General features: G+C 51.6%; 1 protein-coding gene and 1 long non-coding RNA gene across 3 annotated transcripts in view; one reads left to right on the forward strand and one right to left on the reverse strand.

The window, feature by feature from the left end:
* Positions 1-3011: 3011 nt before the first annotated feature.
* Positions 3012-6404, reverse strand: LOC131916920 (uncharacterized). Its single transcript, XR_009380619.1, has 2 exons — positions 5711-6404; positions 3012-3903 (listed from the first exon to the last, which is right to left on the reverse strand). It is a non-coding gene; the product is annotated as an uncharacterized LOC131916920 (long non-coding RNA).
* A 23-nt stretch (positions 6405-6427) lies between these two features.
* Positions 6428-20236, forward strand: part of Acsl6 (acyl-CoA synthetase long chain family member 6) — a 57731-nt gene continuing 43922 nt past the window's right edge. Inside the window, exon 1 of one of the 2 annotated variants that reach the window (XM_059270561.1) lies at positions 6428-6654. In XM_059270561.1, coding sequence (XP_059126544.1) covers positions 6606-6654 — 49 coding nt within the window. In that variant the 5' untranslated portion in view covers positions 6428-6605. The remainder of the gene's footprint in view (positions 6655-20236) is intronic. The other variant, XM_059270560.1, reaches the window with a different exon arrangement.

A 20236-nucleotide genomic window follows, 5' to 3' on the forward strand; every position in this document is an offset into this window, starting at 1 on the left:
TAAGAACTCTGTGGCACAGTCTGCCAAAAGATCTTTAGGATGTCAAATCCTCAGACACCCACGTTATCTTACCATCTCTGATTTATTGCTAGAAATCATCCGGCCTGACTTGGGGTGAGGTTGATGCCTCATTGGCTACTGAGGAAAATAACCTGCGTCTTGAGCAGATGGAAAAAGTGATAGTGTGGCTGGAGTTTTACACACAAAGTTTCAGTTCTGGGAATCCCAACGGACTAAGCTCAGCTCCCCATCCCAACACAGCAGTTAAAGAGATGGCTACGACCCAGGGTATATAGTTCAAATGGCAGAGTGCTCATCCATCAAACAGGAAGCCCTGGGTCTCCTCCCAGAGCTGCAGACTGGGTGTGGTGGTGGATGACTATCACCCCAGCATTGGAAAGAAGAGACAGGAGGATCCAAAACTCAGCTACGTACCAAGTTTGAGGCCAACCTAGAACATTTTGTGCCCCCCCACACACACACACAAAATAGTTTGAGAGAGAGAGAGAGAGAGAGAGAGAGAGAGAGAGAGAGAGAGAGATGAGTAACAGTGAAGGATAGAGAAAGGAAGTCTAATCCAAGTGGCTGTGTTGGGAAGAATGACAGATAAAGGGATTCAGTGACCCAAAGTTTGTCTCCGGGGGATTCATGTGAGCCTAGGTTTAAATAGAGGATGAGTTGGGTTAAGGTCAAGTTGTATGCATAATTATGCAATCCCAGAAAGGCCATTATCTCAGTTCTGATTCTTTGAGTCGGTCTGAAGTTGGTGTCACTGTCATCACTGAAGATGTCTGCTCCCGCTCCAGGGCAGGGCCTAGCCATCATAGATAACTGCTGCCATTGGCTGGGTCCTCTGTCCTAGCCTTGCTGTTGTTGGAGGATGACTTCCGTCCCTTGTCATAGACATGTCCAGCAACCAGCCTTGTCATCCCTGGAATCCAAGTCAGATAAAGGAAAGAGGGACTCGGGAGGGAGAGGTTAAGGAGGCAGAAATTGAACCATAAAAGGACGAAATGGAGTGAGTTAGGTTAATGACTAGTACCCTCCTTCAGTGGAGCTTCAGGATCAGAGATGTGGCCATGAGGGTTAGAGGGAAGAGAGTTGTATGCTGTATTTCCTGGAGGGAGGAGACAAGGCTACCCCGACAGCTGCTTCCTGTCTCCCCTCCATGGGCAGTCAGGAAGTCCCAAACATGGCAAAAGAGAGCACCATTTCTTCTTCCTTGAAGTGTCCATCTAAATCTGCAGCTCCCCTGCCCCCAGCATGTGTGTGTGTGTGTCTGTCTGTCTCTGTCTCTCTACCTCTGTGTGTGTCTGTCTCTGCCTCCATCTCTCTCTGTCTCCGTGTGTCTCTCTGTTTCTATCTCTTTCTTATTACTTTGGGTGACATATCAAATTTTTTACAGTCTATTCATCTTTTAGACCTTTTAATGGTGGTTTTAGCATACAGACCTTTGAGATTTGCATGTGTCAGAACTTCAAATCTACCAACCTTTTCCTTTGTGGTTTCTTCATAGAAAGACCTTCCCCATCCCTAGCCAATACGACAGTCGTCTATATTTTCTGTTACTTCCTTTTCCATGTGTTTACACTGTAGTTGGTCTTGCAACAGACTCCAGCGTTGCACAGCCAGAGACACGTGCCAAGAAGCCTTCTTGGGATCCTATGGGAGCCAGCGTTTTGACCACCTCTCATCCCTGGGGTGCTAGACACAAGTTTGAGGCCTACCCATCCTTCGATTTGTCTTCCTGTGACTCTGAAGAAATTCTCACGAACTCCTTAGTCATTTAATTGGCTTTTTAAAGAAAAACAGTCTCTTCAGTTGTGTTTGTCTGGTAAGCTCGCCCAAGAGTTTCCAACTAAAAGAACCCTTTCCAAGTAAATGGGCTAATTCTCGTGTGATGCTAGCAATGGCAGTTCCCTAAAGCAGAGACCTTCTCAAGCTGATTCTACTATGACTCCTTTTTTCCCCCAAGGAATTTTTTTTAATTTAAAAAAAAAATTACATTTACTTATTTATGTGTGTATGGGGGAGGGGGTGTCTTGTGCCATGGTGCACATATGGAGGTCAGAGGGCAACTTGTGGGAGTCCATCCACCCATGTGAGTCCAGGGCCTTAAACTAAAGTCATCAGGTTTGGCAGCAAGCATTTTTAACTGTTGATCCATCTCACCAGCCCACAGGTAACCCTAATGTATACTTCTCCGCATTTCCAAAATTTTCTACATTAGACAAGTTCTATTTTTTTTAAATTTACTTTTACTTTAAATTTTAGGGGTGGGGTGGGGTGGTAGAAGATTATATGTGTGAATACAATGCCTGTAGAAGCCAGAAGAGAGTGTCAGGGTCCCTGGAGCAGGAGTTACAGGCAGTTGTGAGCTGTTTGACATGGATGCTGGGAACTGAACTTAGGTCTCCTACAAGAGCAGTATGTGCTCCTAATCACTGACTCATCTCTCCAGCCTTCCATGAGCAACTTCATTAATTGAGAGGAAACCCACCACTATTCACTGGAGGTTAGGAGCTGGACATTACATTTTCCTAGCTGTTGCTTTTTGTCTGCAACATCTTTGTGGTAGATGGGGTGGCTCTTCTGAGTGGATTATTTCTTCTGAGTGCATTCTTTGCTGAGTTTCAAGGGTTTAGCCCAGAGCCAAGCATGGTAGTGCATACACTTGCACTGTCAGCACTGGGGAGGCAGAGGCAGGTGGGACTCTGTGAGTTTGAGAGTAGCCTGCTCTGCATAGTGAGTTTCAAGCCAGTCAAGGCTACATAGTGAGACCCTGTTTCATCAAGCCTCACCAGCCAGAGCCTCCACTCCCACAGTATAGGCAGCCACGAGGGACAAGGTATGTGTCATGCTGTATGCTTAGCTCCATAGCCACAGGCTTTCAAGGGCTGAAAAGACCTTGAGCAATGGGTCGGCAAGGGAGACAATCTGAGTTCTTGGCTGTACACAACAGCACCAAATCCATATAGACTCTTTTTAGCATAAAAAGAGCATCCTAAAAATTGTTACATAACTCATAGAATTTATGGGAGGTTCAAAAAAGTCTTAAATTTCCAAGAACAGCTCCCACAATCACCCACCATCCATTGCTTCTGCCACTTTTCTGATGCCAGCAAGATGGATGGCATGGGTAGGATTTTCTCCCACTCATTCCTGACGTTTGGATCAGAGGCTCATGAAGACATAGCTCATTGGCGCAGCCTAATTCACTTACCCATTCCTAGATTCAAGGAAGGCTTGGAAAGTGAGTTTTCTGGGTACCACCAGAAAGAGGTACTTACCATGTAGGCAATTATCAAAGTACACTCAAAACGGATAGGAATGACTATGGGTGTTTCTTAGTAATAGAACATTTGGCCTAGCACATGTGAATCCCTGGGTTCCATCTGTGGAGCTGAAAACGTGGTTCAGATTTACAAATACCAAAGGGCTATGGCTCAGATATTCTACACGCAGCATCATCTGAAGCCATCCATCTTAGGCTGTTCCTCATGGCCGTTAGCAGACCAGACAAGGAGTAGGCAGAGGCTGGTGTAGACAGAGAGTCTGTGATGATGGAAGGGCAACAAGTTGTTACTTGGTACCAGAAGCCTCTAGGCCAGTGTCTACTTGCATCGATGGAGACAGCAAGGGGCAGAGGTCACCCTCCAGGTATCAACCCCATGACAGAATCAGAGCCATTGCTGCAACTAGTATCCTTTGCTCGACTTGGGTGGCTGGTGTGTTAGTCAAGGTTCTGCCACTCTGACAAAGGGCCTGAGAAATATCAACTTGAAGTTTTATCTTGAATCATGGTCTCAGCGGTCTCAGTCCACTGTTGCTTGGCTGCTTCTGGGCCTGCAGAGAGGAAGAGCTTTGTGGTGGAGAGGAATCAGAGCTGCTCTTCTGTGGCAGCTAGAGAGAGAGGAAGGAGAGGAAGGAATGAGGGATAAGACACGCCCTTCAAAGCCATGCCTTCAGCACTTACTTCCTTCATCCGGGTCTCACTTCCCCATAGGCCGCTCAGCTATTAAGAGATTATTCCACTGATGGAGTTGGCACACTTACTATCTCTCAGGAGCAGCACCACCTAGGGATCAAGCCTTCAGCGTCTGAGCCTTTTCAGGGGACACCTCCTATCTAAGCATTTACACTAAGGTTGGAGGTCCAGTACGGATGCTCTTCCCTCTAGACCTCCCCTGGGTTAGGTTAGGGCCATCCTTCTGTTTCCAGGCTTACCATGCTACACTGCTGTTCCTGCCACTCCTGACTCGCCTGCCTACACCCTAACTCCTACCAGGAGATGGCACAGAACACACAGTAGCTTAAAGAGTGAATGAATAAATGAATGAATGGAAAGCTACAGCTACTGTACGACTTGATGCAAAAGCCCCCTGTACCGGCTTTTCTCTTGCCATGTTTCGTGGTTGCTGGACCCATGAAGTCTAGAGGTCTCAGAGTCACAGCCGCCTGGCTCATGATGGAAATCTACAAGGAGCAGGGGGTCCTTGGTAACGCAGCACAGAAGGGAACAAGACGTGTTCGGTAGAGGGGAAAGGCCTAGCATGAAGAGAGACCTGGCCATGATCCCACAGACAGCTCAGAGCCTTCCCATCTATATCCCTCAGGAGGAGCCAATTGCTTGAGGGAAAACAGAGCCCCACTCAGTTAAGCTGTAATCAGCTCAGCTCCAGCATAGGCTTTTGAACTGTAATACTCACAAGAAGCAGAGGCATCTGTAGGAAGAGAAACTGAATGCGACATTCTGCAGGAGGCCAGGCTAAATGTGTCCCATGACATCACTCTGGAGAAGAGGCTGCCAGAAGCCACCCAAGGGCCTAAATGCTCCTGCATCTTGATGGTGCAGGAGACTGGGTCCCGGAGCCTGTGGCTTGGCTCCTAGGACCCCTGCTCTGTTCAGACCTAATCATTTATTCCCCTAGCCTATGGGGACATTTTCTGGTCAACTCCCTAGGCCAGTATGACTTGAAAAGATCCATTCCTTCTGCCCAACCTAAAAGTTCTCCTGCTTGGGTCTCCTCCTGAGCAGGCTTTCCAATAGTTTGTTGCTGGTGGGAACACAGGGGGATTTCTGACTGCTGTGTCACCTACTGGGAAAAATCCTGCCACATCGCCTCTGCGATCCTCTCATGGAGGTGCATGCCAAGTTTTGGATTTCAGCAAAGCCCTTGCCAGGAAGAATCTGACGTCAGGCAAGAGCAGCCCTCTTGGGACCTGGTTCCTGTAATGGGATAGAATGGTCTATTGTAGAGACTTACTGTAGATATGTCTGTAGACTGTACATCTCTAAGGCTCACACAGATAGTCCTGGACACACATGCCAAAACTAAAGATGCCGTATGATCCCCTCCCCTCAACACACACACACACACACACACACACACACACACACACACACACACACGCACACAGTTTCAGCCCAGCTGTGAGTTCAAGTGTACAGAGAGCAACTGATCTCACCTACCCACCCCTTGCTTCCTGATCTCTGTTGTCTGGTTTCTCATCCTCTTCCTCCTGGTCCTGGTCCTGGTCTCAACTAGTGCCCAGCTGTGTGTGCAGAAGGCTGGACTGCCTGAGCGCTGTCCTCGGTGCTGGAGGCCTAGTGGGTTCTGAACGCTTGAAGAACCGCAAGAGTTTGGAGGGGGAACTTCGTGAAATCCACCTGAAGATGTCCATGGAGCACCCCCATCGGAATACCTACCTTTATTGTTTTAGAAAATCGCAGAACCAAGCTTCCTCCTTTTGTTCCCAGACAGAGGGATTCCAATGCCATCAGCAACTTGGTGGCTGTATAGCCATTAATCATATAGCTAAGGAATTTGAGCTCTCATGTACCACACACTTATAACCATCACTGCCTGTGTCCTCAGGAGGCATCTGTGATTCCATGTGGCTGCCTGTGGCTTCAGGTGACATGCCTAGGGACTGGTGACTGACTACGTGGCAGCTGGTGAGTCTTCCTGTGACCTTGTGTGGCCTCCAACCTGACCTTGCGCATTCTCATTAAGTCTGGGCATTATCCAATTTAGCCTCACCTAGATAGCCCCCCGTCGCTCCCTCCTCTCTCGGGCTTGCAGATGTGACTCCCAGTGTCTACAAAACCATGTCCCAGGGGGCGTCCGAGTCAGCCGGGAACTGCTCCATCAGCATGTGCACTTCCTGGGACAGAAGTAAAGGACCCCGCTGCCACTTGAGCCTGCCTAGCCATAAAGCCCTGGCGGCGGATCGTGCGGAGGTAAGGGTCGTTCGTGGGTGGAAGGGTGAGTGGCAGCGGCAGTGCGCCCGTGAGTCCCCCCAACCCCCAGCCCGTTTCGCCCGGAACGTTGCGGGGCGGGCGGCCTGGCCCCTCCCCCAGTCCGGCTCGGCGGTTCGGACGCAGCTGTCTTCGCCCAGGAGTCCCGGCCGCGCTGCGGGGCTGGGAGTCGGGTTCCGTGAGGAGCGCGCGCCGCGCCCTCCCCCTCCCGCCGGGTCTCCGCAGCGGCGCGGGGAGGCGGGGGCTAAAAATACCCGGCGGCGGCGGCGGCAGCGGCGGCTCTGGGGCTGCGGGGCTGTGGGCCCGGGAAGCAGTGCGGGGCGGACTAGGCCCACTCGCCGACATGCTGACCTTCTTCCTGGTGTCGGGTGGCTCCCTATGGCTGTTTGCCGGTAAGTCCGGGTCCGATCGCGACCTCCATCTCCGGGGAAGCTGTAGTATCTTGGCCCAGGATGCGGGTGTGACATCCCCACCTTGCGGAGCCCTCCGCTGCGGCTGCTGAGCGGTCCCTTCAAGGTCCCCGAGCCGCCCCCCAATTCTGGCGGTGGCCCCAGGCTGCGTCGGGGAAGCAGCTGTGTCAGCTCAGAGGAAGGGCCTTGCTCACTGAGATCCCCCCCACAACCTCCCTCAGTCCTCAAGCCCCTCTCCCCTTGTGGTGAGGACCGGTGATCAGATTAGGCCCCAAGCCAAGGGAAGGGCAGACTCCATGTCCGTGTCCATCTCCAGAGATCAAAACCCATTGATCTCTGTTGTTGCCCCCAGGTCCTGCGGTGGGTGAAGCCCAGAGCTGACCTGGGCTTCCTGAATCTAGCCGGAGCCTTCTCAGTGCCGGTCCCTGCTGCCCTTTAGCCAGAGGACAAGATTGGCTGGTTACTTTCCCCTAAGCTCTGCCGGGGCTGTGTCCTGGCTTCCCCTTTTCCTTACAGGAGTCAGCTTTCATCCCTGCACCCTCTGAGGAGGCTCTAGGACCCCTGATGGATCCCTGCTTAGCACTCTCCCCAAATTCCTACACCCACACCTGGACTCTCTCTACAGGCCCACCCCTTCAATACTACTTCCCTGTCCTTGCCTCTCCCCTCTCCAAGTCTCCATCCAGCACCTCTAAAGGGTCTCTGTCCCAACCCTGTGCAGAATAAGCCTGATAATTTACGTGAAAATGCTTGGTCTTTAACTTGGTTACACCTGCCTAGCCCAGGGCAAATGCTCTATGCATGCTAGTATTTCTTATTTGGTATTCAGACAGTTCCACCAGAGTGGTGGCAAAGTTGTTTCTGAGCTAAAGAAAGAAAGGGCCGAGGTTGATCGCTTCATGAGGCATGTGTTTTGTTTTTTAACATTCATAGCAAAACCTAGTAGGTTGGTGGTACTTCTTTTATTGTTGAGATTCAAAGACTGACTTACCCAATGCCATATGGATAATACCTGGAAAGACTGGAGTTTGAGCTGAAGTTTTAGCTGATCAACCCATGCCAAGTGCTTGATTGTATCAGGCCTGAACCTGGGGGGATGATGGACCAGGTAATTATTTTCCCCCACCCCCACAATTGTCCCGAGTTAGGCCACAGGGACGTTTTCCCTGAGCTGGGGAGAGTAAGGCCTCTCTAATCTCCTCAGCTCCCTAAGCTCCTTCTGTCTGCTAGTGCCTAGTGACAGGCTGCTCAGGGCCACTCTGGTCTTGCTGTGTGTCCAACAGGCAAGGACGGGCTAGAGCTGGGGTCATGTCTAATCAAAATAACTGGTGGTGGTGGTGTGGTGGTGGTGTGGTGGTGGAGCAGACACTATTTATTGCCTCCATGATGAACAACCTATGAGCACCATCACCCCAGTACTTGGTCCTCTTTGTCCTATTCCAGGAAGAACCCCACCCAGCATGTATTCAGTTTTGGTCTTTGGTTCTGAAGCTTTGGTCTTCTGTGGTTCCGGAAGGTGTCGGAGGCTACAGGGCCACACTTGTGATAGGGGTCATTACTAGTCCATGAAAGACACCCCTAACCATGAGGGTTTCTTGTCTACAGCTGGCATACAACTGTCACCGAAACAGGCTGGCCTTCTGTCATGCCTCCTCACTGAGGGACTCTATAAGGGCCTTGGAGAGTCAAGTGGAGCTTTTCTTGTGATAGGTGGCAGCTGCTTCCACTCAGGCCAAGCTGCTCTGTTTGCTAGAAGGCTGAGTCTGATGTACAGTTTTTCTTGGATGCTATACCCCAGATACGTTGTAGAGGCTTTGTAGATCATGTGTCTGTCCTCCTTGGAACTAGATCTCAGGCTTTCTCTGGAGATGGAAGGGTCTGAGAAATGCATGTTAACACATACACACACACCTCTGAGGATTAATTCTGCTTTGTAATCCAGGATCCCAGTGTAGCTACCAGGTTCCTGCCACTCAATCAAACAGGAGGGTACTCCTGAGTCAATGTCACTCTTTATGTACTTTTTGCTACTTATTGGATCCCAAAGGAAACAAGGCTTGATCTGGCAAAAGTTGACCTCAAGGCTCTCAGGGAAAGTTGGGGGAAAGAGCAACCTGGAAGAGGGGCAGCCATGTACTCTGGGTTGCACAGTACTTGACCATTCCAGACCTAACCTGCGTATTGAGTTGTAAACAAAGAGACAATGATATAGGTCCAGCATGAGACAGGTGCTCAGTCTGATAAGAAATGTGCCCTCCATTTACCAAGTACTCAGAGGATGAGTGGATTGGGACTCCTGCCCACCTCTATGATACCTGTGTGCAGACTGGAAAAGAGGTGCCACTCCTGATGGACACATTTCTAGAAGGGCACCCCTTCCTTTAGGCTGATGTAGCCCTATGCTCTTATACAAGGCCCAACCTGCTTAACCTCAGACCTGACCCACCAGTGACATCTATGTGGGCTTCTGCAGGACACGGGGCATTTGTCAAAGAGAGGTAGTCCAAATGTCAAATAAAGGAAGTCAGAGCTGTGAAAGGCATGCAGAGAGAACCATAATGGGGTTGAGTCCTTCAGGGTCTTCTGCCTTGAGAATCTGGGTTGTTGGAGGGGTCTTGGAGAAGAGGATTTTATCGGGGGACATAGAAGAGTCCTCTGTTTAGACACCATGGCCAGGCTGAGTCAAGAGGAAAAGACTGGAGGCCAGGAGTGTTGTGAAGGACTGTTATGTTATGAGAATAGATATAGCCCAGGTTGGCCTGAGTTGGGACTGGGTTCCATAACAAGGCAGGGATGAGCCTCTAGTCCTGATCCCTGCTCTGAGGACATAGACCTGGCCCTACTGGAGTGAGGCACGGCAACAGTAGGCTGAAGTGACAGGTATCTGGCCATGCACAGCCTGGCTCAGAGCCCCATCAGAGCCCACCCTTAGCCCCAGGGTCCACTAGGGAAATGACTGGCTTGAGGCCTGGGGCAATTGAAGGAAGCCCCGAAAGGCCGCTAAGAATTGGGATTGATGGTGGTACTACGGGAAAATTAGGCATTTGGGGCATGGCTCCCAAAGGAAGCAAGTTTGAATGTGCACTCAATCCTTTGCCTTGTGGGAAGATTGTGATCTTTTAGCTGCTCAGCACCATGCATGGGAATGGTAAGGCAGCGTGTGAGAGAGCAAGAGCTCGCTGACACCAGGGGGCAGCATCCCCTGCCATCCTGCTCTTCACTGATTTGCTGGGGTTTGTGGTTCTAAGGGCTCTAGGTTGACCTTCCTGAAGTTGAACCTGGCTCGGCTACAGTTGTGATAGAACTCAGGGCTGTTCCATACAAGAGGTAGTAAGGACGGGGATTGTCTTGTTTGCAAAAAGAAACAAAACTTTTCTATAGTAGAAGGTGCACTGTTTATCTACCACCAGACACACAGTAGGCACTTAGACATTTGTTGATTTGAGGAGGGGTTGTAAACATATCGTCTGCATTTCTGTTTCACCTTGCACACACTGTATGTCAGTCACCACGTGTCTATGATTCTGCAAGCTTCCCCCAGTCTTCCCACAATGCTTTCTTGCTGTTATCACCACTTACCCCATGAAGCACTGAGACCCAGAGAAATTTCAGTGGGAAGCAACTTGCAGAAGCTGAGGGTCAGAGCATATTCTTGGACTCACAGCCCGGAGGAGAGCCAGGATTCCAACAAGTGAAAGTGAAGTAGAAAAAGAAAAGGCACTCTAGGCAAGAGGGACCTGAGGGGGAAAGACTGGCAACAGGAGTGTATGAAGTAAAAGCTGAGTGTGGTGGCTCAGGCCTGTAACCTCAGCACCTGGGATGCAGGTGCATGAGCATCAGAAGTTCAAGGATAGCTTTGACTACATAGCAAGTGCCAAGTCCGCCTGGGGTACATGAGATTGTCTCTCAAAAAACAGACGGACAAACTGGAGGGAGTGCTGACTGCTCTGCCCAGAATAGCTGAGAGGAATCGCCAGCTGATGGCCTAACCTTGCAGGGGCAAATTCTGCTTGATCACTGATATCGTCAAGGCTGGGATGTGTGGGGGCTCCAGAAGGGAGAGAGGAATAATGGATATTATGGATGGATGGATGGATGGATGGATGGATGGATGGATGGATGGATGGGTGGATGGATGGATGGATGGATGTGTGGATGTGTGGATGGATGGATGGATGTGTGGATGGGTGGATGAGTAGGTGGATGGGTGGATGGATGGATAGATGGATGGATGAATGGATGTGTGGATGTGTGGATGGGTGGGTGGATGGGTGGATGGATGGATGGATGGATGGATGGATGGATGGATAGATGGATGGATGGATGGATGGATGGATGGATGGATGGATGGATAGATGGATGGATGTGTGGATGTGTGGATGTGTGGATGGGTGGGTGGGTGGATGGATGTGTGGATGGGTGGATGGGTGGGTGGATGGGTGGATGAATGGATGGATGGATGGATGGATGGATGGATGGATGGATGGATGGATGTGTGGATGGGTGGGTGGATGGGTGGGTGGATGGATGGATGGATGGATAAATGGATGGATGGATGGATGTGTGGATGGATGGATGGATGGATGGATGGATGAATGGATGGATAGGTGGATGAGTGGGTGGATGGATGGATGTGTGGATGGATGGATGGATGATGGATGGATGGATGGATGGATGGATGGAAGGATAGATGGGTGGGTGGATGGGTGGATAGATGGATGGCAGGGTGGGGGAATGGCCTATATCTGCAGGACAGATGGTTTTGTAGAGGGGAGATTTCTTTGGGGTTCTTGCTTCCTTGGAACTCCAAGGTCTGGTCTCCCCATAGGCAGGCATCTATGAGTAAGTACATTGTCCCACACAACTGAGAAGGAGCCCCAGTCAAGGTCCCTGCCTTTAGCCTGGTGTGGCCGTCTCAACCCCTTACCTTGAAGACTGGGGCATAGTTCTCATCCATTATCCGCTGGACCTCAGAATTTGTAGAGGAAGGGGTACTGTGGGAAGAAGCTGCTTTGGGCCTGGATGTTGTCTTAGGTTGCCTGGGGATGGCTTCCTGTCACTCACTCACCCATCAGGTGTGGTCATAGCCAAATATTCTCCAGACTCATGGGAGGCTCGGGGTCTGTGACAGATAGAGGTGAGAATAGGGAATACACATTGGGACAGAAATTCTGAACTGAACTCTCCTATCTATTCCGGGGTCTAATCAATAATCTCAGATCCCGAATCATTTCATTCCGACTAGTCCCACCTGACCCTAGCCACCTGCTCTTCCCAGAAATGCCCTTCATCTCCCCACCCTGGACTAGGCACTCAGCTAGAGGGCATCTGTGGAAGGTTGGGAGCGGCTAGCTTCTGGCTTGGGTCCTGTCCAGTCCAGCCTGCATTCCAAGCTGGCTGCCTCTTAAGGTTTTGGAGCAATAACAATCAAAAGCTCAGTTTCCAGACCCTGGGATAAGCAAATCCAGATTGGTACACGTTGGAGCCAGCAATCAACCCAGTGACTGGTGGCCACTGGGGGAGGGGAGAAAGAAGGCAACCCTGGTTAAATGGATATCTCTGAGACAAACCGAATTAACTCACTCCCAGAGCTGTCTGTCCCACTGATGCCGATGGATCTGGAAGGAATAAGTGGGACTGGGCCTATTATCAGCCTATTCTCCCTCTAACATTGGACTGTTGGGACTTTGACACTCATGAGAGATCTGCCTGCCAACCTGTTCCTGCCCTAGCTCTAGTGGTAGACCATTGTGAACTCGGAGGCATGAGCAGAAAGGCTGATCGGCATTTAGGTCAGCCAGAACCTGGACGGCAAGGTCAGCCAGAGGCTATATGGCAGGATGATCAGAGCCGAGACACAGTGAGAGTAGCGAGGTAGGATGTGGGCCAGCCAGTGAGATCAGATAGGGAAGCAGCTAGAGGCTGGACAGCATGTTCTCAGGCCAATGGAAGGATGACACTTACCAACGTGGAGATGGGGGTGTCAGGTAGGAACCGTCCAGGCTGGCAGAGACTGCCTTGGCTTCAGAAGTAGCTGCCTGCCCCTCTGTTCTGTTTCCAGAGCTGGGGCTCCATGAAGCCACCTAGACTCTAGCACCCTGCTTAGCAGACAGAGAGTGGTCGTGGCGACTGTACCTCCCAGCTGATAGGATGTGGTTTCCTGGGGTACACCTTCAACTCACCCCTACTCAACTGCCACTCTGCCATCTTCTAAGCCTGGCCATGCCTGGGGACAGCAGTCCTTTCCTTGGCCAGTAGACTAGTTGGGGATTTGGATACATGCATTCTTGGCATCTCTGCTGTAGCCCAGGCAGCAGGATAGGTGTGACTTGTGAAGTTCTCATTTTCTGGGCCCACAGTAACCTCTCTCCTCCTTTTCCTCTGCCTCTTGAGTCTCCTTCCTGGATGGTTCTCTGAACCTTCATGGAGACACATTTGGCATCTTGGTTTCATAAATATTCTGTGTGACGGCAACCTAAAGCAGGAGGCAGGCGGTTGGTGGCAGGTGGCCCATCACCTACCAAGGCTGGGCCTTTTCTTAAAGCTGCGACGCCAGCAAGGTCATATGCCTTGGACTGTAGGAGATGCTTGCAGCGCCTCTCACCTCTTATGTGATTCCAGAATGAGCTGTTAAGTCCTCTCAGGCTAAAGGATGGCTGCCTGCTGCATCACTGGTTCCTGAGAGCAGGATTCTGAGCCTCACATGGGTGCTTGTGGGATTCAAGATTTGCTCTGTGGGTGATGGACAGGTCTTGGTGACCCTGGGGTGTCAGGGGGTCAGAGGTGAGGGGTCAGAGGGACAGTGATCCACTGTCACCCTCATCAGCCTGAGGAGTTCCCCCAGACCTTTTAAGGACCCCTACTCGGACCAAACCAGGATTCGTGGCTTCAGTGCAGAAAAGAATTTCAGGACCAGCCAGTCAATGGCGCACAGTTGAGACTTAATAAAGATACTTTAACACAGGCATAAACCGCAAGGTTAGGAGAAAGAGAGGCTCCCAGAAAGTGAGACACAGCCGAAATCATGAGCTCCAGCTTTTCAGAGAAGAGTCGTGGTGTTTTGTCTGCATTATCTATACATGCCGTTGCTCTCAAGTTATAACGCAACAGGTTGCTAAGAAACCTTCACCCCCTTTGGATAAGTGAGATGCGTCTGAGATGTCTTGGATGACATGAAACCAGGCATCACTGGAGGTGCACAGGGCATTGGTACATGTCCTTTCTGTGTAAATGGAGTTTCTGGTGAGAGTCCTAGAAAATTACAGGTTTACAGCAGGGAAAGGCAAAAAGCCTTAAGCAGTTGTTGGTTGTGCTGGAAACTTTGCTTGTGTTGTTGTTTCCCAGCACGAGGCTCCGACGGTATTCCAGAGTCAGGAACCCTGTACCTCTCCTCATGTCCACCCAAATTTCCCTGCCTTTCTACCCTGCCTCAAGAGAAGCAACCTGGGCACCAGGTGGAGGATGCGCATGGCCTCCGTCCTTAAAGGTCTTCTCTGTGCACTGCAAGTTCTTCTTGTTGATAGCCCTGCTCTCCTCTGTCCCTCCCTTGGCATCCATCATGAACGCCACAAGAGTTATCCAGGTCTCCTTATAAAAAAGAAAAAGAAAACAAAACAAAAACAAAAAAAAAACAGACAAACAAAACAACCTTTGTTATCTCCATCTCAGCCATTACTGCTTTTGAAAAGGACAAAATCAACCTCTTCAGAAGGGATGATCCCCGAGTTGGGGTCCTGACCCTCACCCTTGTGCTTTCTCTCCTCAGTGGCCACAGAAGTTTCGAGTGCCCTTTACAAAGATGTCGGGCTCTTTTCTTTGGATGGGAAGTCAGGATTCAGGGATGGGTACCCTCAGTAGGTCAGCACGAACAGCCTCCAACAGCATTCCCTGGGCCGGCTGGGGCCTCGCTTTGCCTCAACCTGAAAGAGATTTTTGTTTTCTGGTGAGAACAGCCCCAGCCTGACCTGGCTGCAGGAGCCAGCAGCAGGAGTGCAAACCCTTTCATGTGACAGGCCCAGAGTGGAGTGAGGCAAGCCTGCCAGCCAGCGGCAGGCCCTCCCCAGCAGCTTGGGAGGCAGGGCGGTCGTTTGCATATTCCCCCATTCATCCTGCCCTTGAAAAGGAGGCCTGAGTTCCCAGCTCCTGGCTCAGCCAAGGACCTGGAGCTTGAGCCCCAAGTTAACCCTGTGGGCCTTTGCTGCTACAGGGCCAGGGGTGGAGGCAGTGCTAGCCAGCCCTGCTGATGCAGAAGGTAGCAGACTTCTGCTGCAGTGGAGAAAATTCCCTTTTACCTCTTCCTGCGGCAGCCAGAAAGGATAGCTAGCAATTTATCTTTGTCAGAAAATGTACCTTGAACCCAAGGGAAGATTGAGTCACTGCTTAATGTGTAAGGTGTGCGCCCCTGCACACACACACGCGCGCACGCACACACACACACACACACACACACACACACACACACACACACACACTCACTCGTGCGTATGTGGAAGTGTGGGTAAAGAAGCCAGGTGGGTTCCAGGCTACAGCAGTGGCACTCTCAGCCAAGACAGAGAGACACAGCTTGCCTGGGACACTTTTGTATCCTTAGGCCTCAGGATACTAGATAGTAGTCAGGTGACCTGCAGGCTGTGCCTCGGAAGACAATTCACTTTACCTTCTGTGGTAAAGAGCCTCTCACCAGCCTCAGCTTCGTGTCCTGGGCCTTGGTACAGCCAGGCTTGTGATTCCTTCCCCACACTAAGGGATCTTGTCAGGTGCCAACACCTTACAGGCTCTTCCTGTGACGTACCAACCCATGTGTCACTCTGTCTTAGCCTAGCTGTCCTCTATGTCCCACACTGCAACCCCGCCCTTGCTCTTATTCTGTAAGGGAGGACGTGTCTCTGGCATTTCTCTCTGGGCAGATGTCCCCAAGAGAACAACGGTGTCCTTAAATGACAAGCAGACAAGCAAGTGCCCTTCAGCTTCTCCCTCCCACCTTAGGAACCCCAAGTGTGTCTTGCCAGGACCCTTTTCTACCTCAAGGAGCATGGTCCTAGCTAGAGGAAGCTGTCCCGTCTCTGCCTTGACCATCTGCAGTTGGACTCTAGAGCACGTGTTTCTGCCAGGAGAGCAGATGTGTCCTTCACTGAGCTTGAACTTGCAGCATTTATGGTATGTCCCCAGTCCAGGCTAGCAATGAAATGGATCCCTGGCCCTAAGGCCAAGGCATTAGCAATCCTACTGTGGACTTATCTGGAAGGGAAAGGATCATGATGCCGCCTAGGACTTGCCTTCCTGCACAATGAGACCTGGCCAGGAGTGTCCCTCTGCCTGTGTGGTGACCATGGCCCTCACCAGTATCCCTGGAGTTCTGCCTACTGTCCCAGAGTACAGCGTGGAGGGAGGAACAATGGAGCTTCAGTCATCCACAAACCCTTAGTCCATCACAGCCATCATTCCTGATCATTCCACCCTGTAGATATCGCCAAAGGGGCGGCTGCCACTCTTTCTATCTCTCTGGTCTGTGATTTTGCTGTGCCTGACTTATGGTGAGGCGAAGGCTTATCTGGGTGCCTGTAAAAAGACACTGTGTTTCTCTTTGCTACTCTGATCTCAAGGCTGCTTCTATTTCTGAGGCTCTAGACGTGCATGCAGTCTGAGCCTGGCTCCCTGGTCTAATCCTCACAAGTGTGTGGCCATGGTCTCTGGCGGGAGTTCGGGGTGAGTGAAAATTTTGAGAGATGCTGTCTTGAGGATGGGCGTGAAGGTTGGTGAAGGCAGGCGATGGAGACACGGTCACGGTGAGTTGGGGTAGCCACGGAAGTGGCTCTGTAAACCTCTGTTGGGCCTTTCATGTAAGGCACTTCAATCACCCTTAAGAGAGAGCTATAACTGGGCTCCCCAGAGAGATCAGGCGGGAGTCACTTGGTAACACAGCAACCCTATCTCACAAGGGATACACAAGGGGCCTCTCCTGGCAATGCCTGAGTTGGGAAGGCCTGTGTCTCGGTCATCTGTGGCTCCATGAATCTAATTAAACCCCAAGAGGAAAATGGAGTAGAAGCCCCTCTGTCACGCAGACTTGAGCTTGAATCCCTGTGCCAAGGAGACAGTTGCTAGGCCCGGGGGGGAGGGGGGGGCGCTGCAAGCCCTGCAAGTTGGGGTTACTCAGATGTGACGGTGAGGCAGGAGTTTTTCTTACCCTGGCAACTCTCCCCCAGCTCCATGCCCCTTGGCACGCGGCACTTTCCACCCACCAGAGCCCTGGTTGTGGCCACTGGATTTCCTGCCCCTTAGGCTTCCCTGAGAATCACTATAGGAGGTGTCTGTCCTTCTGAAAGACATGTCTCAAGCTGTCCATGGAAAGCAGAGGAGGGATGGCAAGATGGTTCAGTGGGTAAGGACACTTGCTGCCGAGCCTGATGGACTGAGTTTGATCCTAGGAACCCATGTGGTGGAAGGAGAGAATTGACTCCTGCAAGTTGTTCTCTGACCACGCATGCTGTGGTACTCTTGTAAACACACACACACACACACACACACACACACACACACTGAGCAAATTTAATTAAAAAAAAAAAAAGTAAAGTAGAGGATCCACTAAAGAAGAAGTGAAATCCAGCAGATTGGGGGGATGCTAAGGCCAAGTTCTCCGGCCTGTGTGTGTGTGTGTGTGTGTGTGTGTGTGTGTATCTGTGTCTGTCTGTCTGTGTCTGTGTGTCTGTGTGTAAAGAGACCTTGTCCTCTGAAAATTCATGGCCAACTTCTCTCCCAGACTAAAGACAATGTGGGGTCAGGAAAGGCAGAAGGGCTTGAGTAGAGGCCCTGGCAGGCTGGCAGAGGGAGGGTTAAGGCAGAGTTGCTTGGCTTTGAGCTGGCCTGAGCTAGTACCGCCCCATGTGCAGATGAAGGGGGGGCAGTGGAGGCCTTGAGGGGCCAACAACTCCTCACAGAGCTGCTCTGTGCCTTGGTCCCTGCAAGACTTGCTCCCACAGCCACCAGGGAGCCACTGTTCCCACAGTTAATGCCTCTACTACCACCCAGCTTCTCAGTGCAGGCGGCTGTTGCCATCAGCTGTCCCCAGGGGCAGGGCCTTCGCAACTTTTGTACTTTGATCAAGATGTGGTAACCTCTTTCCCTGGGCTCCATAAGCCCTAGAAAGGGAGGCTGGTTCTAGCGGGACCCGCTCAACCACCTCCTCAGTGCCCGGAGCCTGCTGGAAAGGTAGGATGTGAACGCATCACCTTTTGTGAGCTGTCTTTGAGTCCCTTTGGCTGGCAAAGGCATGAAGGAACTGACTGAGCTAACTGCTCTCCACCAAGTGCCTCCTTTACCATGTGCCTGGCATCTACTCCCTGCCCACGATTTTATTCGGGAAGAGGCCCAGGGGGTTTGGTGACTTGCCCATGGCCACACAGCCATCAAGAGTCTAAGTCAGGATTTGAGTCTGGTCAGACCAGCACTGAAATCCACCTTCTGGCTCTTTCTCCAACTTGTTTACTAGAGTGCTGCACCCTGGGGCCTGGTGAGGTTGTGATTTGAGCTCTACAGTGGAGGTGAGGTGGTTCTTTGGTGATTTCATGGCTTGGTTCAGGTTGCTGTCTATTACCGAAGGCCGTGGAGGTTTGCAAAGGTCCAGGACCCCACTGGACCAGGCTGGACTGACGCTGAGAGTAGCAATGGTGATTCTAGGGAAACCCAAGAGAAGATTCCGAGGAGTGTGGACATCCTCGGGGCCAGCTTGCTGAGTTTGGACTTCGGGTCCTAAGGCAGTAGGGAACCAGATGAGGTTTTTGAGCAGTGGCATGAGAGAGTCACCTCTGTGTAACAGGAAATTAACTTTGGTGCAAGTGTAAACACAGGTTAGAGAAAAGAGATGGATGAAGAGGCTAGCCTGGGAATCTGGGCTGCACTAGGTAGTGGTTGGCCTGGGGCTCTGGGGTGGGGGAATGGTGAGGTTTGGGAGCTTTATAGGGGCAGCGGTTCCACACTCAAGCATAGAGGTAGCCTGGGAAGGCATGGAGTGCTGGGGTGGGAGGCTGCAACAGCAGAGGAGTCTCTCGAAGCTGACTCGCCCTCTCCCAGGGCCATTTCTACAGGGTTTGTGCTTGGTGCCCTGCTACCTTTCTGCTTTATCACCTTGGGGTTGGTGTATAGCCCATCGTGGCTCCCTTGGTTCTGTCCTCTCCCCTCCTTGATCACAAGGGGAACGGGCTTGTGCCACCCACCCTCCAGGGTGAGCTTGTTGGGGGATGTCTCAGGGTCTCCAGCCTGGGCCACCACTTGGTATTCCTAAAGGGTCCGTGCTGGAGGGAAAAGCTTGGGAGAAAGTTAGTTTCTGCTGAGGGTTGGGTCCTCCTGCCAGGTGAATAGTTATAAACACCCACAGCAGCTCGCTTGGCAACAGCAACACTAACGATCCCCGGGGTATTGTCTGTAAACCCCCACCCGCCATGGCTGCTGCAACCTGAAAAGCCTCCTGGGGCCTGGAAAGAGGCAGCTGGGCTTGGACCTCAGGGACCACCCCAGGTAAGAGGAGGTCAGAGAAGGCCAAGGCCGTGTAAAATAACCAGAGACCAGACTCCCAGAACCAGTCTCTGCTCTCCCCTCTTACATGCCAAGGGCTCGGTGGTGCACACTGGCTCCGAAGCCAGTGTCCTCAGAGGACCTGGACTCACAGCCCTGCCCTGCAGTGTCTCCCAGTTCCGAAGGGAATCTCAGAGTAGAAGCAAGCGCCTCTGGCTCAGGAGGCAAAGCTGGAAAAATGGAACACTCTGGTTGCCAAGGAGGGGTGCAGGCTGAACTTGGGACCAAAGGAGCTGTAGTCACTGCAGAGGGCTGCTTAAGTGGACAGCCATCTGAGGAGCTGTGGGCTGTCCTTCATTGCTCCAGGTGGGAGGAGACTCACAGTGTGTGTAAGACGATGAGCACGTGACTGATCCCACGCTAGACTCTAATGGCTCTTCATGTCCCCACCACCTCCCGGGACCTGAACCTGGATCCTTCTTACCAGGCGAGAGCTAGTTTTTCTGTGTGTTCAACATTCCTGTAAAGGAGAGAATTGTGGGAATGGGTCTGTGTTGGCAGGGATGGGGTGGCCACATAAGACAAGGGGGTGCATACTGTGTCCCTGACTCATTGAAAGAGTCTGTGTTCCACTTCCTTACAGGGAGCGTAGGGGCTGCTGTGAGGACCAAACAGTGTGGGGGAGAGGACAGGTTTTTCTAGGAATCAGGAATTCAGGCAGTTTAGAAAAGTCCCCCTGTTCCTGAAGCTCAGAGACTACCCTCACAGGCTTGTGATAGTGACCTTTGGACAGGACTTCAGGGGCTCAAAGACTGTATTACCGGGATAGAATGCTCAGTTCCCCATGCGTTCCAGGCGCTCTCCGCCTCTGTGTGTCGGCTTCCCTCTGCCTGGGACACCCTTTTCTCTTCAGCCTCCACAACTGTGTCACTTCCTGCCAGCAGCCTGCTCTGCCTCGTCATAGCTGAGTCAGGCACCTCCTCTGCCTTCTTCTGTCTGGCCGCAGCCTAGACCCTACTGTACAATACTACCCACTCCTTCATGTCCACCGTGC

This window comes from Peromyscus eremicus, chromosome 8a (assembly GCF_949786415.1).
Source record: "Peromyscus eremicus chromosome 8a, PerEre_H2_v1, whole genome shotgun sequence".
Classification (NCBI taxonomy): Eukaryota; Metazoa; Chordata; class Mammalia; order Rodentia; family Cricetidae; genus Peromyscus; species Peromyscus eremicus.